At 39.4% G+C, this 11,560-nt stretch overlaps 2 protein-coding genes across 2 annotated transcripts; one reads left to right on the top strand and one right to left on the bottom strand.

Annotated features, from left to right (window-relative positions):
• Positions 1 to 693: 693 nt before the first annotated feature.
• Positions 694 to 2,195, bottom strand: b3galt9 (beta-1,3-galactosyltransferase 9). The gene is made up of 2 exons (XM_004549949.3): positions 2,134 to 2,195; positions 694 to 2,033 (listed from the first exon to the last, which is right to left on the bottom strand). Exons 1-2 carry the CDS (start codon positions 2,152 to 2,154, stop codon positions 939 to 941), a joined length of 1,116 nt encoding a protein of 371 aa, XP_004550006.3. The 5' UTR covers positions 2,155 to 2,195; the 3' UTR covers positions 694 to 938.
• Positions 2,196 to 5,670: 3,475 nt separating this feature from the next.
• Positions 5,671 to 9,982, top strand: psmd5 (proteasome 26S subunit, non-ATPase 5). Its single transcript, XM_004549766.6, has 10 exons — positions 5,671 to 5,904; positions 6,682 to 6,826; positions 6,910 to 7,023; positions 7,112 to 7,240; positions 7,443 to 7,552; positions 7,647 to 7,789; positions 7,928 to 8,119; positions 8,321 to 8,430; positions 8,524 to 8,664; positions 8,856 to 9,982. Exons 1-10 carry the CDS (start codon positions 5,732 to 5,734, stop codon positions 9,111 to 9,113), a joined length of 1,515 nt encoding a protein of 504 aa, XP_004549823.3. The 5' UTR covers positions 5,671 to 5,731; the 3' UTR covers positions 9,114 to 9,982.
• Positions 9,983 to 11,560: the final 1,578 nt, after the last annotated feature.

The raw sequence follows: 11,560 nt of genomic DNA, 5'->3' as shown, positions 1-11,560 counted from the left end.
ATAAAGAGCTAATAACACATACTAAGACCAAGAAAAGCATTTCTTTGACTTTTCCTTAAAAGATAGTCAAAACCTGAATGTCACCTTATTCTGTTATGCATTATGCGGGACACTTACTATCCTCCTTGGTGTTTTCAGTGAACTGCAGGCAACTAGTTCCCTAAAGTTGGGAAACCCGCCTTATGTCAGCTACACACACTTGTTAGATTTTATTGGCTCAGATCAGTTATCAGTTATTTGTGTTACCACTTGTTATTATTCATACGTTTAGAGTGGATTTTAACCACAAAAAGGACCACTTTTGTCATATTGTACCAGAGGTTTTTTTTTTGGTCCCTCTTTTGCCATGCCACATGTCCACCTACACAGGGGTTCTCAATTATTTTTGCCTGATTAAACCTCTTCTTAGGACTGTGTGGGCATATACGGTTTGTTCTTCACTAACAGCCCCCTAACTTGCCTGCTTTTCTTTATGTGTACCAAAGGAAAGACACCCTGGGAGCCTATTTTACATTTCATTCAAAGCACAAACACACAAATGCTGCTAATAACAAGACTTCATTATATGCAAATGTTCCAGTGACTCGTGACAGACTGAGTCAGCCAGCAGGCACCAGCATGTTGAGTCCCAGGAAATGAACCAAAGCCACTTAAGGAATCGTATGTATGTCTTTTATTATTTACAACCATGCTTTTATAATGACCAGATACACATCTAAACAGGCACAATAACTTTAAAAGGTCAGGGATAACAAAACTCATTATAGTTTAAACCGCCTGTCACCGTTACCTATCATCCAGCCTTTAAGAAAAAAGCCCCAACAATTATGTGCGCAATTCTAATGGTGAATAGAACAAAAAGTCATGCACTTTCCTATTAGATTTACCCTGCGTTTTTCTTTACATGCATTCTACATGTTGTCTGTACCATATATAAATTAATTGCCTTCCTGTGAGTTGAAGAAGGACAGTTTATCCAGATAGGTGAGGGTTTTGCAGGCCACCAGTCCGTAATAGGTCTGCAACAGCGAACATTTTCTATCCCTCTGTCTCAGGTCAGTCCACACTCTGTCTAGTTCATGGCTCCCCATTCCTGCTGAGCTGAACATATAGTGGTAACAGCAGGCATTGTAGCGGATGTGTTTTCCTCCTGAGAACCTGGCACTGTGTGTTGGTGCAACACCGGCCTTCTTAGCACAAAGTCCCACAAAAACATCAGCTGGCACAGGTGCGCGGACCTCTGCGGATGCTACATACACTTTTCGGACCACGTCCTGGGACAGAATGTAAGCTGCCCCTTCACAGTATTCAGGAAGGTATTTGCTTGGGTAGAGAGATGGGGGCAGGTAGCCAGGACTATTGGGATCCCTGTCAGGAGAGTCTCTCTGGATCACTCTGCCCAGATAGAAGTCCTCAGGGTGCCTGTGTAAGCCAAGCAGATAGCCTACAATGGCAGGAAGGTTGACAAACACAGACTCTTTGGTCAGCAGGACAAAGCGTGCCAGAGGGCAGAAGGTGATCACCCAGCGGATAGCCAGCACTGTCTTCTCTGTTGGGCCATGGAGGGATGAGTCAGCTGTAGCATGACCTTGAACCACATCTCCATAACGTTCAGACTCGCTCACGAGGGCTTCCTGTGCAGCAGAAGTCTGAGTTGATCCGATGATAAACAGTATCTGCACTGGAAAGCCTTGGATGAGTGTTTGATTGGCCCATGTCCTCCTAACTGCATCTCTTTGGGTGATATTATCTGGAGAGCTGAAGACAAGAGTGAGGAGGAAAAGGTCAGAGGTTTTGCAGACATCAGGGTTAGCGATAGGATAAGCCTGTGACACATTTTCCTTGGCATTGCTCAGGTCCAGTTTCCTTGCTTTCTCTCTCACGCCTACAACCGTGCCATCAGCATAAACCCCAGGCGTAGGCTGCAGCAGGTACTCCTCGATGAAATCGGCCCCAAATATCAAGCAGTGGAAGAGCAGCACATTGAAGAAGAGGAAGCACCACTGGTGGGTACGTAGCTTGCACAGACAGAACTGGATCAGCAGATAAAAAGATGAAGCATAGTCAATTAGAACAAAAATTAGTTAATAGAACTTAGATTAAATTGAAAACTGCAAAGAGTTCACTCTGTACCTGCATGACACCCTCTTCCATCAACTTGTTATTGTTCTTTTTGTTAGTAACAAATGACCAGAGGACCTCCTGCACTGGTCGGCTTTAGGACAATACTAGCTGACAGACAGTGTTTTCATTTTCATGAAACTCTAGCAGCATGTAACCTTGCACCGAAGCCCGGAGTCAATACCTCATTAAGAGGAGTGTACCTTGCGTCCTCCATACAACATTAATGACACCTAGAAGGAACAGAACAGTTATTCTGCATGTTATAAATGTTTTTTAAAAAAAGTACCAAAACACTAAAACTCCTCCTCCTTCTAGAAGCATACAGAACTTATTAAAATGGTGATATGTTGTATATTGTTTGGCAAGATCAACAACTAGATGCTGTCTTATCAGGCCTCAGGCACATTTAAATTTAAGGTCTGATTAAAAAAACTAAGCGCGAGAGCTGACCTCAAGTTTTCTGGGAGCTTGCTCAAGTTATGCGGGTCATAAAATCTAAATGCTGCTTCCCCAATGTTTAGTTTTGACTTTGGGAATAGAAAGAAAACCAGATGTCTCAGATAATCTTAGACTTTAGACATCAGTGGATCACAAATGTGTTTTTGGTCTCTAACCATTAAGTGCTTTGTATACCAATAGTAGTATTTTAACATCAATGCTTCGCCACACAGGAAGCCAGTGTAAATATCTGGGATATCTTCAACTGCTACTTTTTAAAGAATCTAACTAAAGACATAATTACAGTGCACAACCCTACTGAACACAAATCCTTGCAAAGGTTTATCCAAAATCATGCCAAGACACAAGCTTTTCAGTTCTTTATAATCAATTAATTTTGTAAATGCCAAATGTAGCTGCTGAAATTTTGCTTTAGGTCCAAAAATACACCAACATGCCAAGATGTCAGCATCTGATGCACTAAGCAATAACTTTAATCTTTGTGTTTAAAACATTACTCTGCATTTTGTTTTCATTTAATTTAAAAGAATTATTATACATCTTAATTATGTATGATGTATTAATCTGGGTTACACAAGAAAAAGCAGATGTTTGACAAAAGTGGCCCCAGAATGGATCCTTGAAGAACTCCTCATCATATATCCTTGTACAATGTCTAACTGTGCACTATACAAGTCACACAAAGTAGTCCCCGTCCTTTAATCAGTTAGCGCTTCCCCACACACTTTTACCGGTACGGTCTTTGAGTCGTTTGGTACCGGGGTGCGAGAGTTGAGCCTCAGGTGTGAAATTTATGGTTTTCAGGTTTTTTTATCAGTTTTTAATGTATTTATTTTTGTGTTTTTATTGTTAACTCCGCCTAGGCCATAATACAATTCATTGTATTATGGCCTAGATCATGCCACCATCCATCGCCTTCAGATGGTTCAAAATGCTGCTGCTCGCCTGCTAACCGGTACCAAACGGAGAGAGCATATAACCCCAATTTTAGCCTCTTTACACTGGCTCCCTGTCCCCTACAGGATCCAATTTAAACTCTTACTTTTTGTTTTTAAGTCACTCAACGCCCGAGCCCCCCCCTACTTGTCAGAGCTCCTCTCTGCCTATGCTCCAGGAAAACCCACGAGATCTAGTTCAAAACTATTGTTGTCCATTCCACGGACTAACCTCAAATCTCGTGGTGATAGATCCTTCTCTGTGGCAGGTCCCAGACTTTGGAATAGTCTCCCCTTTAATATTAGATCTGCTCCAACTCTTGAGCAATTTAAATCTTTACTAAAGACACACTTTTACGCTCTGGCTTTTAACACATTATGACCCAAGCATTTTGGATTTATCTGAATTAGTTAGTATTGTTTCAATTCTTCTATTTTATTGTTTCTATTGTTATTATTGTATCACACTGTAGTTTTTAATTTTATTGTTATTGTTAAGCACTTTGTGCAGCATCGGCTGTTGGAAATGTGCTATATAAATAAATCTGACCTTGACCTTGACCTTGACCTTAACTCGGTTTCTCTGGTATTTTCCCATGTGTTATGAATAAATCTTCTTTTTTTGGTGCCGGTACTGGTTTTATTTCGTTGTATTTATCCGCAACACCTTAAAGGTCAGTCCGTGAAAATATTGTTAGATATAAACCGGTCCGTGGTGCAAAAAAGGTTGGGGACTGCTGGTATACATGATATATATAGTGCCTAACTCTGTATCTAGCATCAAATGTAGCAGTCAAATGTAGCATTAATGTCAAATAAGTCCAACATTGTAAAATTTCTGCTGTAATCTGTAATTACTTGTATTTAGAATGGGCCTATAGTCTATTAGCAAGAAGGCTATATTGTTCTTATTTTAAAAGAGATGCAATTTTATGGTTTATGTGGCCTTTAAGGGAAAATTTAAGTGAAGTAACCAGAGTAAGAGTAACCAGAGTGCTGCCCTCTCACACATGCTCTACACTAGGCAACCTCACTCTTTAACTTTACATCTGCCATTTCTAGCCCCTTTTCACTAGTACATACTCAGCACTAGTTGCGGATCCTAAATGCTCATATTGTGCCATGATTACAATTACAGACTCACATTACAGACTCTGAATCTGATATGGAGACACTGGCTGCTCCTCTAAGGTTTAGGGTCTACAGGCTTATGAGGTTTTAGCAACAAATTAACCATAACAAATAAATGTATATTGTCATAAACTTAAGTATGACAGCTGGCTCCAGCGCCCCCCGCGACCCTGTAAAGGATAAGCGGAAGCGAATGGATGGATAAATAAAATGCTTTAGAAAAATAACAATAAAAACAAAAAGAAATGCACCCCCCCCCCCCCAAAAAAAAAGGAAAGAAAAAGAAAATGCAACACTATTAGATGCATGATCTTTCCATTACCAGTAATAATGTCAGTTGTTGGTGTCAACCTGAAAGTTATAATACAGCGTAATTTTATTATTGAAGTTACACTTTGCAAGTTGTTTAAATTAAGGGGGACACATGGAGAGGGAGGAGGTGATAGGGCAGGGATCATGTAGAGCAGAAATGAAGGCTGTTGAGCCAGATTAAACCTGAGGACCAACCAACATGTACGCCACTGCTGTGTCCCTATGATCAGTCAAATATAAAGTCTTTATTGTCAGAGTTTGTACCTGATGTGGAAAGACAGTCAAACACAGTGGAACTTGGCCAAGGTGCAGGGAGCACATTTAAGTCTTTGAACTGCTATGAACTGTGTGTCAGCAGAGCAGTTTTCGACAGACTGGGAAAGTGACTTCTCATTCTTTGAACTAGTATGATGTTCATGGCTTAATGAATGACGGGGAGAAAATTTTGATTAAAAAAATTATATAACATTGGTCAGAAATGTTGAAATTACCCTTGAATTGTCTAAAAGTACCAAACCATACTGACGTACAACAAGTAAACATATATAACTATTAGATAATTTGGTTATTAGCAAGAATTTGGCAAGAAATAAAAATAATTTTTAAAAAAGAAAAAGAAAAGAAAAAGAAAACAAGGACCGAAATAAGTGGAGCCAGCAGGTGGCGGTAATGTGCCATAATGTTAGATAGCCACCGTATCCGGAACCGGATGAAGAAGAAATCATTTTGGCGGATACGTTTGGCTGAAGTCTCCCCAAACACTGGAAGATATGGCTGCTTCCATTGACAGCCTACTGGAGGAAATCGCTGGAGTTGAAGACCCAGTTGAAGAACTTCAGAGTTTAAAAACTGCTCTGTTAGCGATTCCTGTCAGTGTCTTGAAGGACTCAATTAGAGGACAGCGTTTAGATGTCATTTTCTCTCTGCTCAACTCCAGTGACAGGTGCGTTTGGCTCTGTGCATCAGCTAAACGTTGGCGAATAACTGCTGAGTCAGTCAGTGGGTATAATATATGTATTGCTAACAGTTAGCTATATTGACACTAGGTTAACGTACAAGAAGGGTTTATTAGTTAGCCTAAAAGAGCTGCTTGAAACTGAGCTAATTGTTAGCAAGCTAACTGGTTACAGTGTTACTAATAACACAGCCCCAGCAGGACACTGTTTGACATTTAAAACACCAACCTTCATGTTTAGAGCATGTTTTTAACCACTGTGCCCTTTTTGGACAATGAAATTGCTACGGTTTTTGGTGAACTATGATTACAAACATGCTCAAAGTTAGCATTTAAACTACATGTGTTGTTTAAGTTTTTTTTTTGAATTGTAAACATGCAGCTGAACGAGTTCATCCAAGCACTGTTTTTAGATTGATTTGATTACTGTTATGTATAATCGCCATTCCCGGTCCCATCTAGTTTTTAGAAGACATTTTTAGTGTTGTAATTTTTAACCTGTAATAGCAGGAACTATTCTACGCTATACAAGGGTTTATGCTTTCCTTCAAATGACTTGTTACTGGTTTCCTTAGCTTCAAGGTTAACTGAATTTGGCCTTAAAGGTGCTTTGATACATCAAATATTTCTACACTGACAGCTGTGAATGGTATATACCATTCACTTTTCCATTTTACCATTGTCTAACACTGTACAGAATAACCGTTGTTAAAATAAAAAATAAGAAGGAGCTATATTGATTGTTAAATAAATAAATACTCACAGGACGCAGGTGGAGCTATGCGTAGACATCCTTGAACGCATCTTAATGGCCATGAGCCCTGTGCATGTGGTCCAGAACTACAGAGCGGAGCTGCAGGGGGGGTTGACTCACCCAAATGACACTGTTAAGATACTGGCCTTGGCACAGGTAGGCTGCTCGCACACATACACGCACAGAAAGTATCTTGTAAAACACTGAAAATATTAGTTAATCCCACCTTCTTGTGTCAGATTGGGAGAGTGGTGGAGGACCCTGATGCTGTTACTGAAATCCTCAACAACCACGACGTCCTCCGAGCAGCAATCCGCTGCATCGGAGAGGAGAAGATAGCTGTGGCAAAGCAGGTGATGAATAAAGCATTATAATTACACTCCTCACGTTTTATAAAGTGTCAGTGCCTGGAGTATCTGCTTTTCTTTTGTTTTATCTCAGGCGATTCAGTCCTTGTCTAAGCTCAGTCATTCCAAGCCTGGATTAGACAAATTATTCCAGACTGACCTGCTGCAAGTCATGAAGGATGTGATGGCCACAAGTGACATTATTAGATACAGAATATATGAGGTATGTTCAAACTGGGTTATAACATAGGATCAGCAACCCAATGATTTTAAATTCGATTTACTTAGTTGGAATCGGTCGACAGTATGACATTACTTACACATACTGACTTAGGTCATTTTATATATTGTATACATGTCATGTACAGAGTTCGACACTTTCATATAAATGATCTTATGAAGTTTTTTGTCCTTTCTGCTTGCAGCTGGTGGTGGAGATCTCATCTGTATCTCCCATTTCTCTCGGTTACTGTGCCAACAGCGGCCTCATTTCTCAGCTGCTCAGCGAATTAACAGGAGACGACGTATTGGTCAGGTAGTACAAACTAAGTTTGACTGCTTTTCTCCTTCTTTCATATGCATTTCGTCTTCGTTTATGCTGTTAATTTGTTTTTTTACTTTTTTACCAGGGTCACAGCTGTAGAGATGGTTACAACTCTTGCACACAGTCAGCATGGTCGGCAGTATTTGGCCCAGCAAGGTATCATGGATAAGATCTCAAACATGATCAGAGGAGCCGAGACTGACCCCTTCTCTTCCCTCTACCTTCCAGGTGAGTGTCTGTATCATCCCCACCCAAATATATATTTATCTGTCTAATACACAACAGTATAATGCAATGCCTTTTACAGTCTTATCCATACAGTTCAGCATTATTCTGCACTTTATGATGTGAGTATTACTGCTGCAGGTTTGGTGAAGTTCTTTGGGAACTTGGCCATCATGGACAGTCCACAGCAGGTTTGTGAAACCTATCCAGCTTTTCAGAACAAAGTGTTTGAGATGGCGCTTGATCCGGACCCTGTGATGATCGGCGTGGCTCTGGACACTTTGGGATTACTGGGATCTAATGTGGAGGGGAAGCAGGTCCTGCAGAAAACAGGTTAGCTCGGTATCCTTGGCTTTATGAAAGAAATTTTCTACATAACATTTTCTTATAAAAGAAAAAAAATTGAATCTGAGTGAATTTTAGTTTAAAAGTTATTCTCTTTTTTCTGACATGACTTTGAAAGGTCTTGGTCTAACAAGACTGTCTTGTATTTTTTGACCATTCTTATGGTTTGACTGTTTTCTTTTTGTTCAGGAGAAAAGTTCAAGGCTGTGTTGTCAAAAATGAGCCAGCTTGCCAGTTCTGGACCTACAGAGCTCAGAGTTCGAAGCTTGGACGCGATATCACAACTTCTCTCCCTACAGGTATTTTTCTGACATGTAAAGAAAAATCATTTTTAATAAAATAATTCTTAACAACGATACAAAAGTGCAAGTTGGTCAATTTATGCATCGCAGCCAGAGCAGCAGACAGAAGACCTTTTGGCCCTGACAGAGTCATGGTTCCACCTTTTGTCCAGCCAGCCCATGGACATGATTCGCAACATCAGCACTCAGCCCTTTCCAGAGCTGCACTGTGGAGCACTGCGGATATTCACTGTAATCACTGTTTTTGTTTTTCACCTTCTAATATTTCCTCTTTGTGGCTCTGACCACCTGGTTACCTGTAGAAATAAAGGTCTCTATCTGATAGTGATATTTGGAGGGGGGCACAAGCGTATATTGCTCTGATATATAATATCACTGTCTTATATAATATCACTGGATGTCTGTGCATATGTGTCTGCCAGGCCATTGCCACTCAGCCATGGGGCCAGAAGCTGATGATTAACACTCCTGGATTCATGGAGTTCGTTTTGGATCGTTCAACGGGCCAGACGAAGGAGGCCAAAGATGCCAAGTTTGAACTGATTGGGGCACTTGCAGGTTCATCAACAGCAGCTGAGATCCTGGGCAGTCAGCACTACATCCGCGTGAAGTCTTACCTCAGAGAAGGACCTTACTATGTTTCAGCTGTGGCCGCAGTCAGCACCGAGGGAGCGGACTGAGTCAAATTAACAATAAACCAATTCAAATGCACTTCATGGGCTTCTAGTTGATGCTTAAGTAATGGATAAGTGGCTGAGTGATCTGCCTGTGGATTAATATAACATGCTCTGCAAACCCTACAGCATCTGGATAAAAAATTACCATGTAAAGGCTGATTAAAAGTTCTTAGAAACAAATAATTTATCTTCAGTACTTGCACGGCTAGGTTGCAGCTGCACTACATTCAATAATTATCAGTTTTTTTGGCAGAACACTAAACTCCTGATCCTTATCTTCAGTCATATTCTGTTACTGCAGTTTGCAGTACATAGATCATTGTTTATAAAATAACAAAAAGTTTCTCCATGAACCATATCGGTAACCACTAAACAAATAAACATGTGTCACTTTGTTGCTATGAAGTTTTTTTTAATTACACTCAGAAAGCTTGCGTTTAAAACCAAAAAAGTTAAGAGGTTTCTAATGAAAGATTCAGCTTTGATTTCCTTTCCTCCTTTGATTGCAATGACATCAGCAAATTCTTGAGTATCTTATCTTATAGCTTGAATTCAGTCTATATTTTTCCCATAAAGCATCTGCGCACAGTAGAGGTCAAACAAGATGAACTTAATGAATGAATGAGTACTATACCAGCATACCCACGTCTTATCTATAAAGTCCCCACATAGCGTGTTATGTTAAGGTGTTTAGTTTAAGCGTCTTTGCCAATACTTAAGTAATAATTAAAGAAAACAAAACATCCACACACTTATACAATTCCACATCAGTGTATTTGGATCCAAACGATTTAAAAGGAAAAAAACTCATCATCTTCATTTTTTCCTTTCCATTTTTTCGTTTTTTTGTAATTAAAGTTTCTGTCTCGCAACTTGTGTGTTTCTTTACTTTTCATAAACTTTAATCCCCCTAATGAACATATTTTATTCCATCATTGCATACTGTATAATAATATTGGGGGATTAGTAATTTTTTAAATACTGTAATTGTTGCCTTAATACCCATGTTATGGTCCTTGATTAACTTTGTTGTTCTGCTGCTCATGTAGCACATAATGGGAACCTAAGTAAAAGCTCTGGAACCAACTAATATAACATGGGTGAGACTGAGAGGAAAAGGTTTTTTTTTTCTCCATAGCATTTCTTCTGTGCCTGTCAGTGTAAAAAAATTAATGAATAAAAATTGAGGGAACTTTCATGGGAAATGATTTAACGCCCTGGTTTAACCACAATAATAATTAAAAATTGATAATACTTAGTAGATATTCTAAGTATATATTCAGTGCAAGGACAGAAGCTGGAAACTTTTTACTCATCTCCACCAGAGGGCAGCATTTTAGCTATTTTCATTTCTTTGTACCTTTTTCAATCTTTGCTTTTGTTTCTCTGTGAAATTTATAACGTAATGGCTGTTTGAATGAAAATCGTGGCAATTTTACAAGATTACTTTCAGTTCAATCTGGGCTATGCAGTAGCTACAAATATACTTTAATATGAAAACATATTGTTAAATGTGTTTTATAAACCATCATGTTAAATCACAAATAAGCAAATAGGTTTTAAGTACTGCTTTCACTGAATACTGTGTCCACTTACATGTCTAAGTCATTAACCTATAAGTGTCTTATATTGCTTTTTTCTTTAGACTCTCACTATTTAAATTAAAACAATAAAAGGTAAACTGAAAAGTAACCAGTTAGTTAAGGTACAAATAAAGTAGTAAACAAGTGGTTTTATGTTGTATGCAGTATCCAAATGACATAGTGCATCTCTCTGCCAATAACCCATCAATTTAAATTTTAAACAAACTAAAAACCCAATAAATCGGAAAGTACAAGGATTTTAACATAGAAAAATTAAACCAAATGCAACAGTCGTGTTACTGTTTTAGGTTTCCTTTAGAATTTGAACTCTGCGAAGTGGAGAGTTCGAGCTCAGGGCAGTACAGTGGCTCCGCACACCAGATGGAGACCGCGATGGCACAGGGGAAAGGTCCAACTTCTCACTGAAGATAGTATCGCACCTTATGTACGCTTTTAGACACGGAAGATAAAACCAGTGCAGTTTGTGCTAATGATAGATGTTACAGACACTGGTCGTTTTCATCCTTATCGGTGTGTCACGTCACTACAACTGTAAATACAGAGCTGGCAGAACGTGAAGTAAGCAGCTCTGTAGCTGTAGCATCTACAGCTGGAACACAGTTATGTGTTCTCGGTGACTGAGGCTGAAGCTTGCTGTGTTTGTGTGTTTGTCCCATTTTCTTAAATGCAGTATATTTGAAATACTTCCAAATTTTTCACACACACTTAAAGAGGAAAGAACGGATTTGTTTTTTGAAGTCAAAGCTCAACGTAGCCGTGGCCTTGCTTCTAGTTGGGAAAATTATTGGGAAACCTGAGAGGGATTATCACTACATCTTGCACAAATTTTCACTCAGGCTGTAGGAA

This window comes from Maylandia zebra, linkage group LG7 (assembly GCF_041146795.1).
Source record: "Maylandia zebra isolate NMK-2024a linkage group LG7, Mzebra_GT3a, whole genome shotgun sequence".
NCBI lineage: Eukaryota > Metazoa > Chordata > Actinopteri > Cichliformes > Cichlidae > Maylandia > Maylandia zebra.
Note: the sequence above shows the minus strand (reverse complement) of the source record. Positions and strands in the feature narration are given on the sequence as shown.

Coding starts and splice junctions, on each gene's coding strand:
- b3galt9 (XM_004549949.3), bottom strand. CDS start 2,154: ATGGAAGAGGGTGTCATGCAG. Junction 2,034..2,133: donor TGGAAGAGGGTGTCATGCAG/GTACAGAGTGAA, acceptor CTGCTGATCCAG/TTCTGTCTGTGCAAGCTACG.
- psmd5 (XM_004549766.6), top strand. CDS start 5,732: ATGGCTGCTTCCATTGACAGCCTACTGGAGGAAATCGCTGGAGTTGAA. Junction 5,905..6,681: donor CTGCTCAACTCCAGTGACAG/GTGCGTTTGGCT, acceptor AAATACTCACAG/GACGCAGGTGGAGCTATGCG. Junction 6,827..6,909: donor AGATACTGGCCTTGGCACAG/GTAGGCTGCTCG, acceptor TTCTTGTGTCAG/ATTGGGAGAGTGGTGGAGGA.